At 42.7% G+C, this 14246-nt stretch overlaps 1 protein-coding gene across 1 annotated transcript in view; it reads right to left on the bottom strand.

Moving 5' to 3' along the window:
• Window positions 1-13748, bottom strand: part of LOC147817666 (uncharacterized) — a 90836-nt gene extending 77088 nt beyond the window's left edge. The window contains exon 1 of the mRNA XM_087169918.1: window positions 13059-13748. Coding sequence (XP_087026044.1) covers window positions 13059-13748 — 690 coding nt within the window. The remainder of the gene's footprint in view (window positions 1-13058) is intronic.
• Window positions 13749-14246: the final 498 nt, after the last annotated feature.

Raw genomic sequence — 14246 nt, 5'->3', positions numbered from 1 at the left:
CAAAGCAGTCGCTTCTGCATAAAAATGACCAGCTGAGTACAAGTCTTATGCTCCGTTACAGGAAATGTGGTGGGCTAAAGTGCTAAGAGGCACACAAAAAAAGAGGCACACAGGAACAGGCAAAGGACAAACACACAGACACACACAGACACTCCCACACACACACACACACACTTGATTAAACTGCTCTCCGCTGTGAAAAAGCATGTTCGTTTGTATTTAAGTGGTGCAATGTTATAATTATCTAGGCTGGGTTTCTTCAGAGAGGCATGCTACTCTGTGGGTTCCCAACAAGGCCTAGTTTCCCTTGGCCCCCGCTCCCCTCATCCTCATCCATCTCACTGGTCTGGATGATGTAGCGATGCCTTCACTCATGGCCCTACCTCAGCGAATGTTAATAATCATACACTGTGTGGTGGCTGCACCAGCAGCGTTGTGGGGACTCTTTTCATTTGTTTCATTTAAGAGTCTTTTTATTTTGACATGCTACAAACAGATAAATAATTGGAAACATAGATTTTAGTTTCATACTGTTTTTGACAGTATAGTTATCTATTTGGGCGTGTACACTTTTAGCTAACTTTCTTTGTCAGTTTTGCTATATCAGTTTCATAAACTTAAGTTATTTAATTTTCAGGAAGTTAATTCAGTTTTCCTTTAGTTACCAGTTCCTGGGGGCTGCTGCTGGAGGTGCCTGGCTGGCAGGAGTCCCAGCTCCATCAGACCTGCTTAAATGGTGTTTGATTCCCGATTGGACTGCACCATGTTCCTCAAGCACCATGGAGAGAGGCAGTGTGTTTTTTTTCTAATTCAATTTTTGTTATTTCTTTGACAACTGTGTTTTTGATATTGCTGTTTCATTACTTTTGATATTATGTACTATAGGGACATGTTTTGTTGTTATTGTAGTTTGTTTAAATGGTTATGCCTTAGTCTGTCCCCTTGTGTGTCTACAGCAAATGACCTGATCAGCCACTTTATGTTGCCGCCATCTAAGGTCAGTATGTTTATGCTTGGGTTTAGTTCTGTTACGTTGATCAGACCTATTGTAAGAGGTGTTTTTTTCCTTTTTTTTGTATATAAAAATTAAAAAAAGCAAAACGTTTAAAAAAAAACCTGAAGAAAACACCTGTGTCTCTCTGATCTATCAGCTGTCCTATTTGCATTCCCAGCACTTGTCAGTGGGATATCACCTTCAAATGATAAACGCAGTGAGCAAGAGAACAACCAGGTCTGTTGCTTTAATAACCCCTCCGTTATTATATCATATTCTGTGTCCATGTGTTCAGAACAGAGAAGATTAGCCCAGTAAGCACGTGGCTGAATGTATACATAGATAATGAATATTATAGCTCACTCCAGAGCTACATGCATGGACCAAATGAAAAGGTAAGTCAGAATTCAGCGCACTGAACTGCATTAAATGAAGTTGGTACAGAGCACTCTCCATGCAACAAATCACTGCTTCAATTTGAGTGGTCTCATTTAAATTCCATTATGTCTTTACACTGACATGTTAAAAATCAGATAGGAACTGGAATGAGATCCATCCCCTTCATGATAATTGATACTGCTGGAGACTGGGCAGGACACACGGTGAAAATGGGGCTTTATTCATAATTCATTTAAATTTATATAACTGACTTACTTTTGAAGATTACACAATAACATATTCATTGTTAAAGGGAGAGCCATGGTCAACCCAGACTACAGAGGCATTGTTGTATATTGAAGGACCAGACATGATGAATTTAAGTGAATCGCCTCCCATTTATTTTGTCTGAGACATACAGTCTAGTCTGTTGCCAAATTGCCAGATTTCCACTGTGTGTGTTTAGTAATGAATCGAAGTGTTTGTCAAATAAAGATGATCTCACTGATGTTGGCATTTTACAGGTTTTGGCCATTTTTTTGGTCGTGGTTCAGCGTATCTCCCTGATGAAAAGGTCAATCCTGAGCCAAGGCTCCTGCTATCATATTGTGACACCTCGGGGATAATGTGTGATAATTAAAAGGGCTTTGGCATATGGTTGCTATTGCTAACATGCTGTGGAAATCAATGGGAGCCATTTGTGCCTTGTGGGGAAAAAAAAGAAAAAGAAGTGCCATAGTGGATGTGGATGAATGAAGCAGGAAACAAAATGTATAAGACTGAGTGTTAGGTTAAAGTTAATTCAAATTTGTCAAGTCAAAGCTGTATTAATTAACTTTTGGCACTATCAAAAAGCAAAGAGCTAATGCAACCACTACCGTATTTCTGGTTAAAAATGAGAAGTTAGCAACAGTTACCTACTTACACATCTAGCTGATACAACACTAGTATTTACCCCCAGCATGGCCCACCTGAACCCACTGTTCAACCTTGCAGGATTCTGTTTCTCTTTTTAGCTGAAATATTTTAATAAAAATATATTTTTATTAGATCTTTATTAAGGACTCTTAATAGTGTTTTGTCGGAGCTCCGAAAAAGGATAAGCTGCTTGACAAGCTCCGTAGTTGCTGCCCAGGTAAAGCGTATTTCTGCTATAATTTCCCCATCCGCCGCCACATTTACACTATGAGCGCAAACTCAGCTAAGCCTTAGGACCACACAATATCACTGGCTTTAGAACCAATGGCAACATCTACACTCGTAAATGTTCCTTCCATGCACTTGTCTTAACGTCGTTGACAGTCTCTCGTCTGCAGTCCCAATCAATCCCATTTGAAACCCCGCACGGTCTGGCGGCAATGAAAGGGTAGAATGCTTCTTCTTCTCCTGGTATTCCAATCACCATATTCCACTCTTTCTTGCTCCAGCTGCCTGATGTCCCAGATGATCTGGTATTCTGCAGCCACAAATGTTCCCCTGGCTTGCTTTGATGTACACTTGCATTTGATTGGTCCACTCAGAAGGCCTATCAGCTGAAGAGACTGAGCTGGAGACAGGGGCAGCGGGTTCCGCCGCTCATGCTTGGACCTGGATGTTGCAACATCAACACTGCCAGATGTGGACAATTTGGTGCAGATCCATATCATAACCTGGACCTCACAGACATGTGTAGGATCGTTTGGCCTTGGTGGAGGTATGTGCTCTTAAGAGTGCCACTTCAGTTTACCACAATTTTCAGCCCTACAGCTGACCCCTGTCACATTCCAGTCATTTGATACATTGCGAATGTCAAAAATATTGATAAATGCAGGTTTATACTGTCCCCAAACCACAACAAAATGCAGCACCCCAAAAAGTCTCAAAAAAGTGGCTGAACAGTTATTTGCCTTATTTTCACTGTAGCCTGAAGGTATGTGACACACCAGGAATGATACTGAGCACCATTGATTATAAAGGCCCACTATCAGTCTCTCTATGACAGGACTGGGGCAGCGCAGTGGCTACCTTCACTGAGGATTATTAGGATTTAGGAGGTTTAAGCTTCTACTTTGAGGGAAGAAATGTACTAGGAGGTGCCAGATTTGGGATGAGTAAATGCACTTTTCATCAATATATTGCACTGTAATACAAGTGAATATTCAAAAGGTTCTCCTCATTACAACAACTACAAAAAAAAGGTGATAAAGCGTCACATTAAAAAAAGAACAAGCCCTCATTGATGCTGCCTTTTTATGTGCTGCTCTCAGCACGACGAGCCACACTGCAGAAAATCACCGTGCTGTTGATGCAGGCAAAAAACAGACTCGCAAGCTGGGGCATGTAAAAAGTGTCAGACTAAGGGTATTTGCTTTGTTACACGTCTGTTACAACTCAGTACTCAACATCGCTCCTTGTTTTCAGTACAACCTCGACTCAAGACGCTGTGAAGTAAGAAAACAAGCGATGAGGGTGGAAGTGGTGCCACTTGGGGATGCTTTTAGTACAGCAGCAAGAGAAGATAGATTATTTAGCTGTTGAGATTAATGCAAAGTAGAACAGACATCAGCACTTTCTTTTCCATTATGGGTATTCTATGTATGATTATATATCCATTTATCGTATGTTTTTGCTACAGTGTTGTATTTCTACTTTTATTTAGCTGCTGGAAAGAAAATGGCCACCGGGGAAACGAATAAAGACCGACCTTTTTCTGCTCGAGCTCTGATGCCTGCTTTGTCAGGCAAATAAGCCGAAGATGACAGCTCTTAATTCAAAATGTCTTATTCCTTTTTTTGTGTTAGCGGCAGCTCATGTCCATTAGCAGCAATACAAATTAACACATACAGTATATATTTTTGCACACACATGTACAGTAAGCATAGATAAGTGCATACATATCCCTCTCACTAAAGCGCACAACATGCACTTTCAAACATTTCAATTACATTTTTCAACATTTCAGATGGTTTCCAGACTTCTTGCAATAACACCCCCGGCAGCTAACAGGAGCGATCTCCGCTCATCATTATACTGAAGCCAGACTGACAGAAGCTGAGTAGCAAAAGAAAGCAACAGCCTCAGTCCTCTGTGCATGAAGTTAACACACTTGATTACAGGTGGCAACGGTTTGTCATCTGTTGGATCCAGGTGCCAACTCTCAAAGATTCTCGAAAGCAATTATCGTCTGAAACAACACACTGTACTGTGTCAGATACCGTTTGGCAGATATTTTTTTGCCTGTCATTCTTAAACCGAGTGACCAGACAAAGAGAAGCACTGTTATGCAATCAACTGCAACAGTAATGTAATAAATTGAAATCCAAAATCTCTAAATGTAATTTCAGATTTAATCTCCACTCACTCACTCGCTTCCTGTTTTCATCAGCAGAAGTATGAACCACTTTAAGGGCTTCTCATCCATATTGGCTTAAAACAAGCTTACAGCACTGACTGAAAAGTCAGAAAGTAATATCAGTCACACAACAAATTGGATCATTAGTTTGCTAACATTAGCTAAAATTAGCTACCACAAACCGCTGCTCGTGCCAGGCTGTGGCAGCAAATCCTATGAATGTATTTAACTGAACAAGACTGCCCTTTATATTCGCAATTACAACTCGTTATTCTTAGGAGGAAGAATTTCATAGAGTCACTTAGAGAGTCAAGCTTGACAACACAATTTTGAACTTTTGAAACATAAGTTCAACAGCCACTTAAGGTCTACTTACTTGTTTGTCACATTACTTTTTAATTATTGTTTAGAACATGTCAGAGAAATGCTAATTATGCATCTGTGGGGGGGCAAAATATACAGCTTCACCGCCAAGGACACCTCAAACTGCACCACAGAAAGTAGGATGAAGTATGTTGCATTACATCATACACTGGTTTCTACTGTATATAGCATGAGTGTATATACAGTATATAGCAATTCATTCAACAGGCTTGATAGTGTCACCACTAATCACTGTTTAACCAAAGGGATCGTTACTAATACCTTTACATGGACCTATCTCACTCTCTGCAGGATTATGAGCGGGCACTGTACTGTGGAACCTCCACCCTCACAGAAAATCCCTATAAAAGAGCATGGAGATTAATAATTCATCGATGTCCATGACCACTCACACTCTGTTATATGGCAGACTTATATTAGCAACGTACCTGTCAAGCAGTCCAAACAACTTTTTCTGCGTCATTAAAATTTTAAAAGCTGCTCAGCATGGAAGCTGGGCAAGTAAGAGACAATTACTGTGTTTGATAGAAGTGTAATGCAGTTTCCATTCAAGGAAATGAACCACTAGCCTTGGGGGGAGGAACATGACTTATAAAAAAAAAAAGGAAAAATGACTTGAGGGATGATTTATTTAAAGGGCACTTTTCAGGCTGAGTTCCACGCCACATACTATGGAAAGTCACAAGTTCAGTCATTAGCCGTGGCTGCTGGAATTTTTTTTTTTTTTGCGCAGCTTGAGAGGGGTATTAACAGAAAATAGAAATTCAAAATCATGAGCATTCATCTCCCCCGCCATCAGTGAAAGATGCTTACACAATCTGTTTGGTAATGGGAGATGTTTAAGCAGGTTATTACCATTAAAATCCAAATGGAAATAAAGAAGCAGACCTGATTGTAAAGTTAATGCAGCGTGGACCCATTTTACAGCCACTTTCAATCTCTCATAGATAAACCAGTAGATCACTTTAATTAGACAATGTGTTAATTGACTGCAGGTCCTGGGGTGTGATGTGTCAACATTAGTCTCCATCACTGACAACCTCCTCCAGGCACGACACCATTCACTCCAACCGAGAGTGAGACAAGATACTGAGAATGATAGAGGGCGTGTGTGTCTGTGTCTGCCTTTCATACCTTTTTTTTTTTTTTTTACCTGTGTACATGCGTGCAAGTTTGGGCCTGTCTGCTTGCATGAGAACAAGTGTGTCTTTTAATGCCTGCAATTTGTGTAACTGTGACCTTGTGAATATATATCAGTGCGTGGGAGGGACAGAGCCCGCTGAGGGAGGACAGACAGGGAGAGAAAGAGAAGAAGCGAATAGAGGCTGGGGCAGAGAGAGAGAGAGAGAGAGAGAGAGAGTGAAACACGGCGTGCGATCGCTTCATTGATGTCTGACATTATTAGATGCTCATCGCCTGGCCGCTCTCCCCCCGACTACCCGTGTTTGGGAAATGGCAAGGGACGTCAACATTACAAGGTATCCCACTTGGTTCAGAAAAAAACGGGTCGATAAGGTCAAGATGCACTGTACCTCTGGGACTTACAAGTCTTAAAGCTCAAAGCTCGATATTCCTTAAGTCAGTCCATAGATATTCAAACTGTGCACAGCAAGAGGAAAACAGTGGGAAGAAGATAGGCCTCCCTGTTAGCTGGCAGCCCAGATGGGGAAAAGGCAATGAGTAGAATAGAAATGAAACTAAATTAAATCTGACACCGGGGTGTACCAATGTAATTAACACACATATACTTACTCACAGAATTCTCTCTTCCCGACACACTTTCCCTCACACAGATAATGTCGACGCCCTTGTAGTGCTGGGTAGGATCGGTGGCCAAGCGTATGATTATACTCAACTCTCTGAAGTCGTAGTGAGGTGGCTTCCATCAGTGCCTTGGCCACCGTGGCAATCATACTGGAAACATAATGAGGCCATTAGGTTTGGCGAACGCAGCGTTAAAGCTTCTCGTCCGACTGGCCCGGGATTCTACTACATCCATGCTTATAACTTCAAAGCTTTTAGCAGCTTGATGTGATCCGGGATCCGCGGCGTGCTACAGCAGCAGGTGCGATGCATTCTGATTGGATGGCCTCCCGAATGGCTTTCCTTAATGCGGTGGCGTTTCTGCGCCGAGCACTAACGAGAGTTTTAACATTATGCGACACTTAGGAGTGTATCCGGTGACCTTTAACTGGAGTAATAAAATGCAATTTGAAATTGTGCTGACCTAGATAACTTCAGGTAAAAGGGAAGCGCTGTATTTCTGTGTACGCAGTCATAAGGGTGAGGTGATTCTGACAGCAGCATGTTTTAGCCTGACGCTTTTTCCTTAGCCGTATTTTTCTAGTTGGATTTCACACGACGTGCCAAGCACAAAACCTCTGTAAGCAAAATGTTGCTTTTTATTCTGCTTGGCTAAAATCTGTGCCACACATTAAGCTATCCAGAAATGAAATGTGAACTACTATACATTATGTGGCTCATCCTACACATGGAAATCGAAAACTTGGGCATACAGTGTAAGCATTAAAAATGACATAACATGCTTTTAAAACCACCCTGTATGGAATCAGGAGGTCAAGAGCGAGCTAGACCCCAACTGTTCCAGAACTGCAGCCAAGAGTTTAGATCTGGAGGCCAGTCAAGATGGATTCTCCATTCATGTTTTGTGGCACATGGCTTCTTGCCACGACATCATACTTCCACTGCAAAAAAAAAAAACAAGGGACAGGAAACAAATTTGTACACACTAATTAGAGGGGGAGGGTGGGAGGGAGGAGAGATTGAGGGATAAGGGAGATAAGGCCCACTGGAAGGGATACATTATTTATGATATTCTAGTTTTTTCTCCTCTCTCTTCCTCCAAGGCAGAGGGCCACCATGGTAGCGGGAGGGAGAAGAAAAGAAACAACTTTATAATGTATTACCATCAGTAATTTAGGCTGAGGAGTGAGACGGGTTGATGGAAAGTGAGCAGGAACAAGAGCAACCTCTACATCCTAAATCACATCCCCTCGCTGCAGAGAGCATAGTTGGGAATGCTGCACACAGCTCTGTCCTTGTTGGTGGGTCTCTGGGCTCTTTCTGCACTATAGGTGGTGCATAATGACCACAGCATGCAAATATCAGTCAGGCCAGCTGAGTGTTCTACTGCAAAAATTTTTGCAGGACATGCTGAGATTCTTTCCAAACAGAAGTTGATAAATGATTCTTATTCAAAATCCGTCCTGCAAAAAAAAAAAAGCATATATATTGTATTTTTCATGTTCTTGACTGCACATGTGGGTGTGTATGTGTGTGTGTGTGTGTGTGTGTGTGTGTGTGTGTGTGTGTGTTTGTGCGCATGACATTTTTGTCTCCAAATGCCACCCATGAGAGTCTGCATGTGTTCCTCCGCTCCTCAAGAGGGATTTGGGGATTTCAAACACACAGTCAGCTCTATTGATGACTTGCCACATATGACTGACCTGCCTCTGCGTGAGTTCTCAAGACTTTAAAGACCACTGTTTTATGCTAATTTTTGTAACCACCACCCCACCCACCCCACCCTCAGTGGATGGAGAACAACAAAGACAGCGCCATGTGCCACGGTAGATGAAAAAAACCTCAAGGGGTGAAAAATGTGGCATTCGTCAGCTGAAAAAGCTCGCACCCTGTCCTGAGCGCCACTAAATATTCAGATATTTATGGTCACAGTTTTCTTAAAGAAACATATTCAATGTTCCCTTAGAACAGATTAATGTTTCAAGATCACACTAAAAGAGGCGCTGCTCAAGCTATCCATTTTGTATTCAAGCTGTCAGTCACAATGCCATTATGCTCATGACCGCTGAGCCTCAAAAATACTTCAAGAAAAAACTTGTCACTTTGCTGTAGGGATGCTTCAATGGAATGATGCCCATGAATATGATAAATGACAGTCAGTCTCAACATTGCTACCTCCGCATTCCCAGTTAATATCTAAGGTTAAGATTTCGACATAACCTGCATAAGCCTGAGGCAGAGACATGAAGACACATACAGCAACAGACAGAGAGCAAGAAGTAGGGGCAGAGAGAGCAAGTTGGACAGGTACAGAGAGAGACAGTGAGAGTGCATTAGCCTTGTGTACACGCCTCAGAGGACACACCATTCCCCCCCGGGGAACCCACAGCAGCGTCAAGTCCTCCCAGAGGTAGCAGCGGTACAAGACACAGCTGACCAATCTGGCTGAAATAAGACTGAGAGAAAGCCTCTAGACCAAAGTGGCTGTGGATTTATTGTCGATGCAGGGGCCAGTCAACCAAACAGCATACCGGTCAGCCTACTGAGATTCATTTACATTTATATTTTAGGCATTTAGTCCAGATGAATTTCAGTGGTTGAGCACATAGAGATTCAGTATCTTGTCTAAAGGTCAGCGGAGCAGGGCACATAATGGCCATCCATCCAATCAGTTTGACAGTCCCTCAAGACCAGTCATTGTCTACCAAAGTAAAATGTCAGAGTGCCAGAAAGTCCTCCAACCTAAAGTGACTAACAACAATGTGATGTCATGTGAGCATTTTCTGATCTACCGCCTGCATAGTCATCATTCGATCAGGTTTAGCCAATAAAAAACTGTGGTCATTTTAAAAGAAGAGCTGCTTGGTCAAGGTTATGGAAAGACTGTGGTCATGGTGAACAGAAACCAGTGTTGACTCTTTGAAGGGAACAAGATGCAATCATCAGCCTGAAGGCTTTGGTTAAAGATCAGATAATGATCATGGCAATTGTTAAAAGAGGATCTACATGGTCAAAATGAAGAGAGACCCTTTGCTCAAAATTAAGAGAAACCAAGGTTGACTGAAGTTAGGGAACATGATGCTGTCAAGTCATGCAGTCAAGACGTGTCCTCTAGTGTCTGACTTTGACCTTGGGGAGGCCCTTACTTAAGGTTAGAGAATGATTGTGGTTATGGTTAAAAGAAGCACTGGGTGCAGGTTAAGGAATGATTGTTCTTAAGAGCTTTATGGTTAAGGTTCGGGTGGAATAAAGTCATGGTAAAAAATAACCATTTGGTTAAGGTTAGGAAAAGTTTGTGGTCAGGGTAACAAGAAACCTATGTTGACTGTTGGTAGGAAATGGGAGGCAAACCATCATGTCAAAGATGATTTATTATTTGATGGTTGTCATCTGTAAACTTAGCTAAGAAGTGTACTTTGGTGTCCAATTTTGACCAACTAAAGACTTCTATTCAGTTAAGGCTAACAAACCATTGTGGTCATGGTTAAAGTAAATACTGGATCAAGGTTATCGAACAATCACTGCCATGTTTAAAATACAAACCACACGATTAAGTTTCAAGAATGACTGTGGTAAAGGTCAAACGAAGTTAGGAAAAGTTTATGTGATGGTTAACAGAAACATATGTTGAATGCCTGTGGGAAACAGCATGCCACTCGTGGCCTGCAGTGTACTGATCATGGTCATGGTTAAAAAGAACTTCTTGGTCAAGGTAGGGAAAGTCATGTGTACTTGGTTAAGGTTATGGGAAGATTCTAGTCAAGGTTAAAAGAATGGGATGGGATATGATCAACCAAATAGCGGTGTCTAGCATCAAAGGTTCAGGAAGTATTGTGTTCAAGTTAAAAGAAACTAACACCGCCTGTTGGTGGGAAGATGGGGTGGAAACAGTGGCGCCCAGTATTATTGCCAGATGCTTTGTACAACCAGCCACCCTGACTTCCTGAGACGCTTTGTAGCACAATAACAACATCATGCTTCTGTTGCTTTTGCTCCTCAGAGACAACTCATTATTTATAAGAGACAGGCTAGTTAGTCAAATGTAACCATAAAGTTACAAGTTTTATTTTATTTTATTATCATTTTTTTCAGTTGCTGACCTTGTCAAGACAGACATAACATGAAAAAGTTAAAGACACGCCATGCATCAGCTGCCCCCCCCACTGGAATAGAACAGTTAAAAGACAGGCAGTAAATAGACAGTTAAGATTAAAGTGACCGAGCCCGGCTGGTCATCCATCCAACCAGCTAGTCATCCTGTTAGCCAGCCACTTACTCTTACTCTAACTTAACTACTGCTGCAGTTAAGTTCGAAGACTGCAAGCTCAATCTGCCTGTCCTACCACCCCATTCATCACCAGAACAAGCCCCAACGGCCAATGAAGATTAAGTAGGAGATCTCTCTTGAGGATGCTCTTGAGGCCAGGCCTGATTTCCTTTGTTTTTTGCCAAGAAAAAAAAAAAAAAAAGACTTTGAAATAGAGGCCTCAGTTGTCAAGATAATTATTAAAGATTTAAAGCTGAGGGGCAGCGGCACACAATAACCTCCTCACCCTCTCTCTATCCACTGCACACTCACGCAGTTACACACACACACACACACACACACACAAATATGTTCAACTCACAGCGCCACAGTCTTCACTGCGGGTTAAAAAACAAGTTCACGCACCGTGTCATAATCAGCTCAGACAAGACTGAATATGTGGGATTTTTCTTTTTTTTTTTCAAATGGAATAAAGCGAGTGGAGCAGCCACAACAACAAATTAAGCTTGTGAAACCACAAAGAAGAGCCCATCGGCACCCTGTGAGCTTACATGGTTGTGTAAATGACTTTGATTCATTTTGTCTCATTATTATCTTCCTATGAGGGCCCTCTTGTGTAAGAGGAGCAGGAAATTCATCCATTCCCTGTGCAGAATGGGCTTGAATGTGGTCTGTGTCCTTTTAGAGGCGAATAAGTGTTAATGTGAACTGTTGACTGCTGTTTAGATCTACACATGCTATGGCAGCATATTGCCCTCTCTTTGACCTGTACAGTAATGTTGTGATCCTGCATGTTGCCCTCCTACACACAGAGCAAAAGGACATATTCAATTCTGATTTTAATACTGTCACTGAGTCTTAAACTGTGCGTCTAGCATTCTTTAAGTAGTTTTGGAGGTGCTGTGGTTGTTTCAGAAATTACCAAATGTTCTGAAATCACAAAAAAAAAACTGATCTTTTTCTTCAACTATTTAATATCAGTTTTGTCAAAATATCTACAATTTAGTGCAGCATTATATCCTTGATTCCTTGTCATTATAGGCTCCATTGTTTCAGGGAGGTACACGGCTCCTCCCTGGTGATAATGCAGATGGGGTAAGACTGAACCTCCAAACACTGAACACCCCCCTTTGGAAAGTCTGTGGTAATGCATCCAGGACTGACACCTTTTTTTATGTGCAATATAAAAACAGCACCACACAACAGTGTCTGTCACCCCTTAAGTTTAAAAAAAAAAAATCCTAAAGGTCCTAAACAGTCAGTAAACCCCAGTTAATTCGGTCTTTTCAGGCTGCTCAGTTCAGCCAATTCAAAAATTCAGGAAAAGCAGGAAGAGGCAAAGAGAGGAGAAATTCATAATCTAAAGAATTTAAGGTCTTATCGGAGATTGAGCAATAATTTATGACTCCCTCCCTCCTCAGTCAATTAATTTGGATGAAAAATCTTCCATCAGTGAGGAGGAATGAATCATGCATTAGCATATCTCCATTTCGGTGCAAATAAATCATAAATATTTTTCACACTAAGACTATAAATCACGACAAACTAAATATTAAACTCGTAGTCTCAGACCGCGCGCTGGCAGTAGAAGAAATGCTAGAACTGAGGGGAAAAAAAGGGGGATTTTCATGCGTAATTGGTGAGAGAGTCAAAGGTCGCGGTCGAATCCAGTTCACAAAAGCTGCTCAAGTCCGGCATTTAGGGAGCAGTGTGCGTCAGTGCGCATCTGTAGCTTCCAGTGCACCTGTTAACAGTGAACCACAACTCAGCGGCACGACAGAGCACCAAGTCTCTGCTCTGTGCGTCACGGAGTTCACCCAGCTGCTGAAAATACCACACTCTCAGCAAAGACTTCATCTGAAATGTGGAGTCCTGAAAAGCGGCTGAATAATGCAGAGGAAGAAAAAAAAAAGATATAATCATAACGCATGGTTACTCACGCTGCTGTTTTGTCCAGACCAGTAGACCACCGCGTGGTTGTGTGCAGAGTCCCCAGTCAGAGCGAAAGTGTTGCTGGTGAGCTTGGGATCATCCTGCCGGGTATTTCCTTTCCCTTCGTCCCTGTTCCATCTGAAGTCGGACCTGCCCTGCTTCTGTCCGTCTAACAACGAGCCCCGACTCTCCGGAGCGCCCCCATCCACGCCAGTCCGGCCGGTCCATCTCGTCTCGCTGAACTCGGTAAACTCAGGACCGCTTCTCTTCGCTCTCCGGAGCGCAGCATCCTCACCCATCTCGGGCTCCCTTTCCTTTTTAACACTGCCGCGGTGACTTTCTTCGCTGGACCCTGGTGTATCTTCCTTTGTAGTAACTCCATCCAAACTGACATCTTGGGGGAACAGGGGGACATCCTCGACAAAAAAGCCTGTCTCGTGGTAGTCGTCCACTCCAGTATTTTGGTCGGTAAACCCGAGTTCCTTAAACTCTACTCGGATGTTTTTTAGGGTGCTCGGTTCCTCTGTCGGGTCAGTGCGCATCCCCAGCTGTAATTTTTCCAGGTGAAGTTGAACTGGCGACGGGCAAGATGCGCAAGTTATCTCCGCCTTGGCATTTTGCAGGGTAAGAGCGGCTATCATCACCCAGATACCCAGAGATAAGTGCAAACCTGGGCAGAAGCCAGCCCAAGTCTCCATCGCTGACAGAGATTTGGGGGGGGGGGGTAAAAAAGGACCGTTAGAGACCTTATCCGACACCTTAACTCCCTTCTCTCAGGTCGATATGGAATAACTGGCGCCTCGATTGTCCGTCTGGTTGTTTGGGGGGGAGGGAGGGAGGGGGTGCTCTTCAACGAAACTGTTCACGTCCAAGGATCTTTGGTCGGGAAAGCCACCACACAGGAGGGAGGAGCTGTATCGCAGCCAGCTGCCGAGTGTGCGCCCGGAAGAGAGAGAGAGGGAGAGAGACGGACAGGGAGAGAGAGATGGAGAGAGAGAGAGAGAGAGAGAGAGAGAGAGCGAGAGAGAGAGAAGCTGTCCGTGGTGCTGAGTTTCCTCCCGTTCTCTCTGAAGTTTAGATCGCAGTCTGTGTACAACACATATCATATCAAAACCCGACAGTTAATAAAGCCTTTCGACTTCATATTTCTTACATATTATATTTATCTGTGTAATTTTGTTACAGGCTAGTGGGTT

This window comes from Seriola lalandi, unplaced genomic scaffold (genome assembly GCF_002814215.2).
Source record: "Seriola lalandi dorsalis isolate HSWRI2012SDOR001 ecotype SW California unplaced genomic scaffold, Sedor1 jcf7180002054921, whole genome shotgun sequence".
Lineage (NCBI taxonomy): Eukaryota > Metazoa > Chordata > Actinopteri > Carangiformes > Carangidae > Seriola > Seriola lalandi.
The sequence above is the reverse complement of the archived record's forward strand: the minus strand, read 5'-3'. Positions and strand labels throughout refer to the sequence as shown.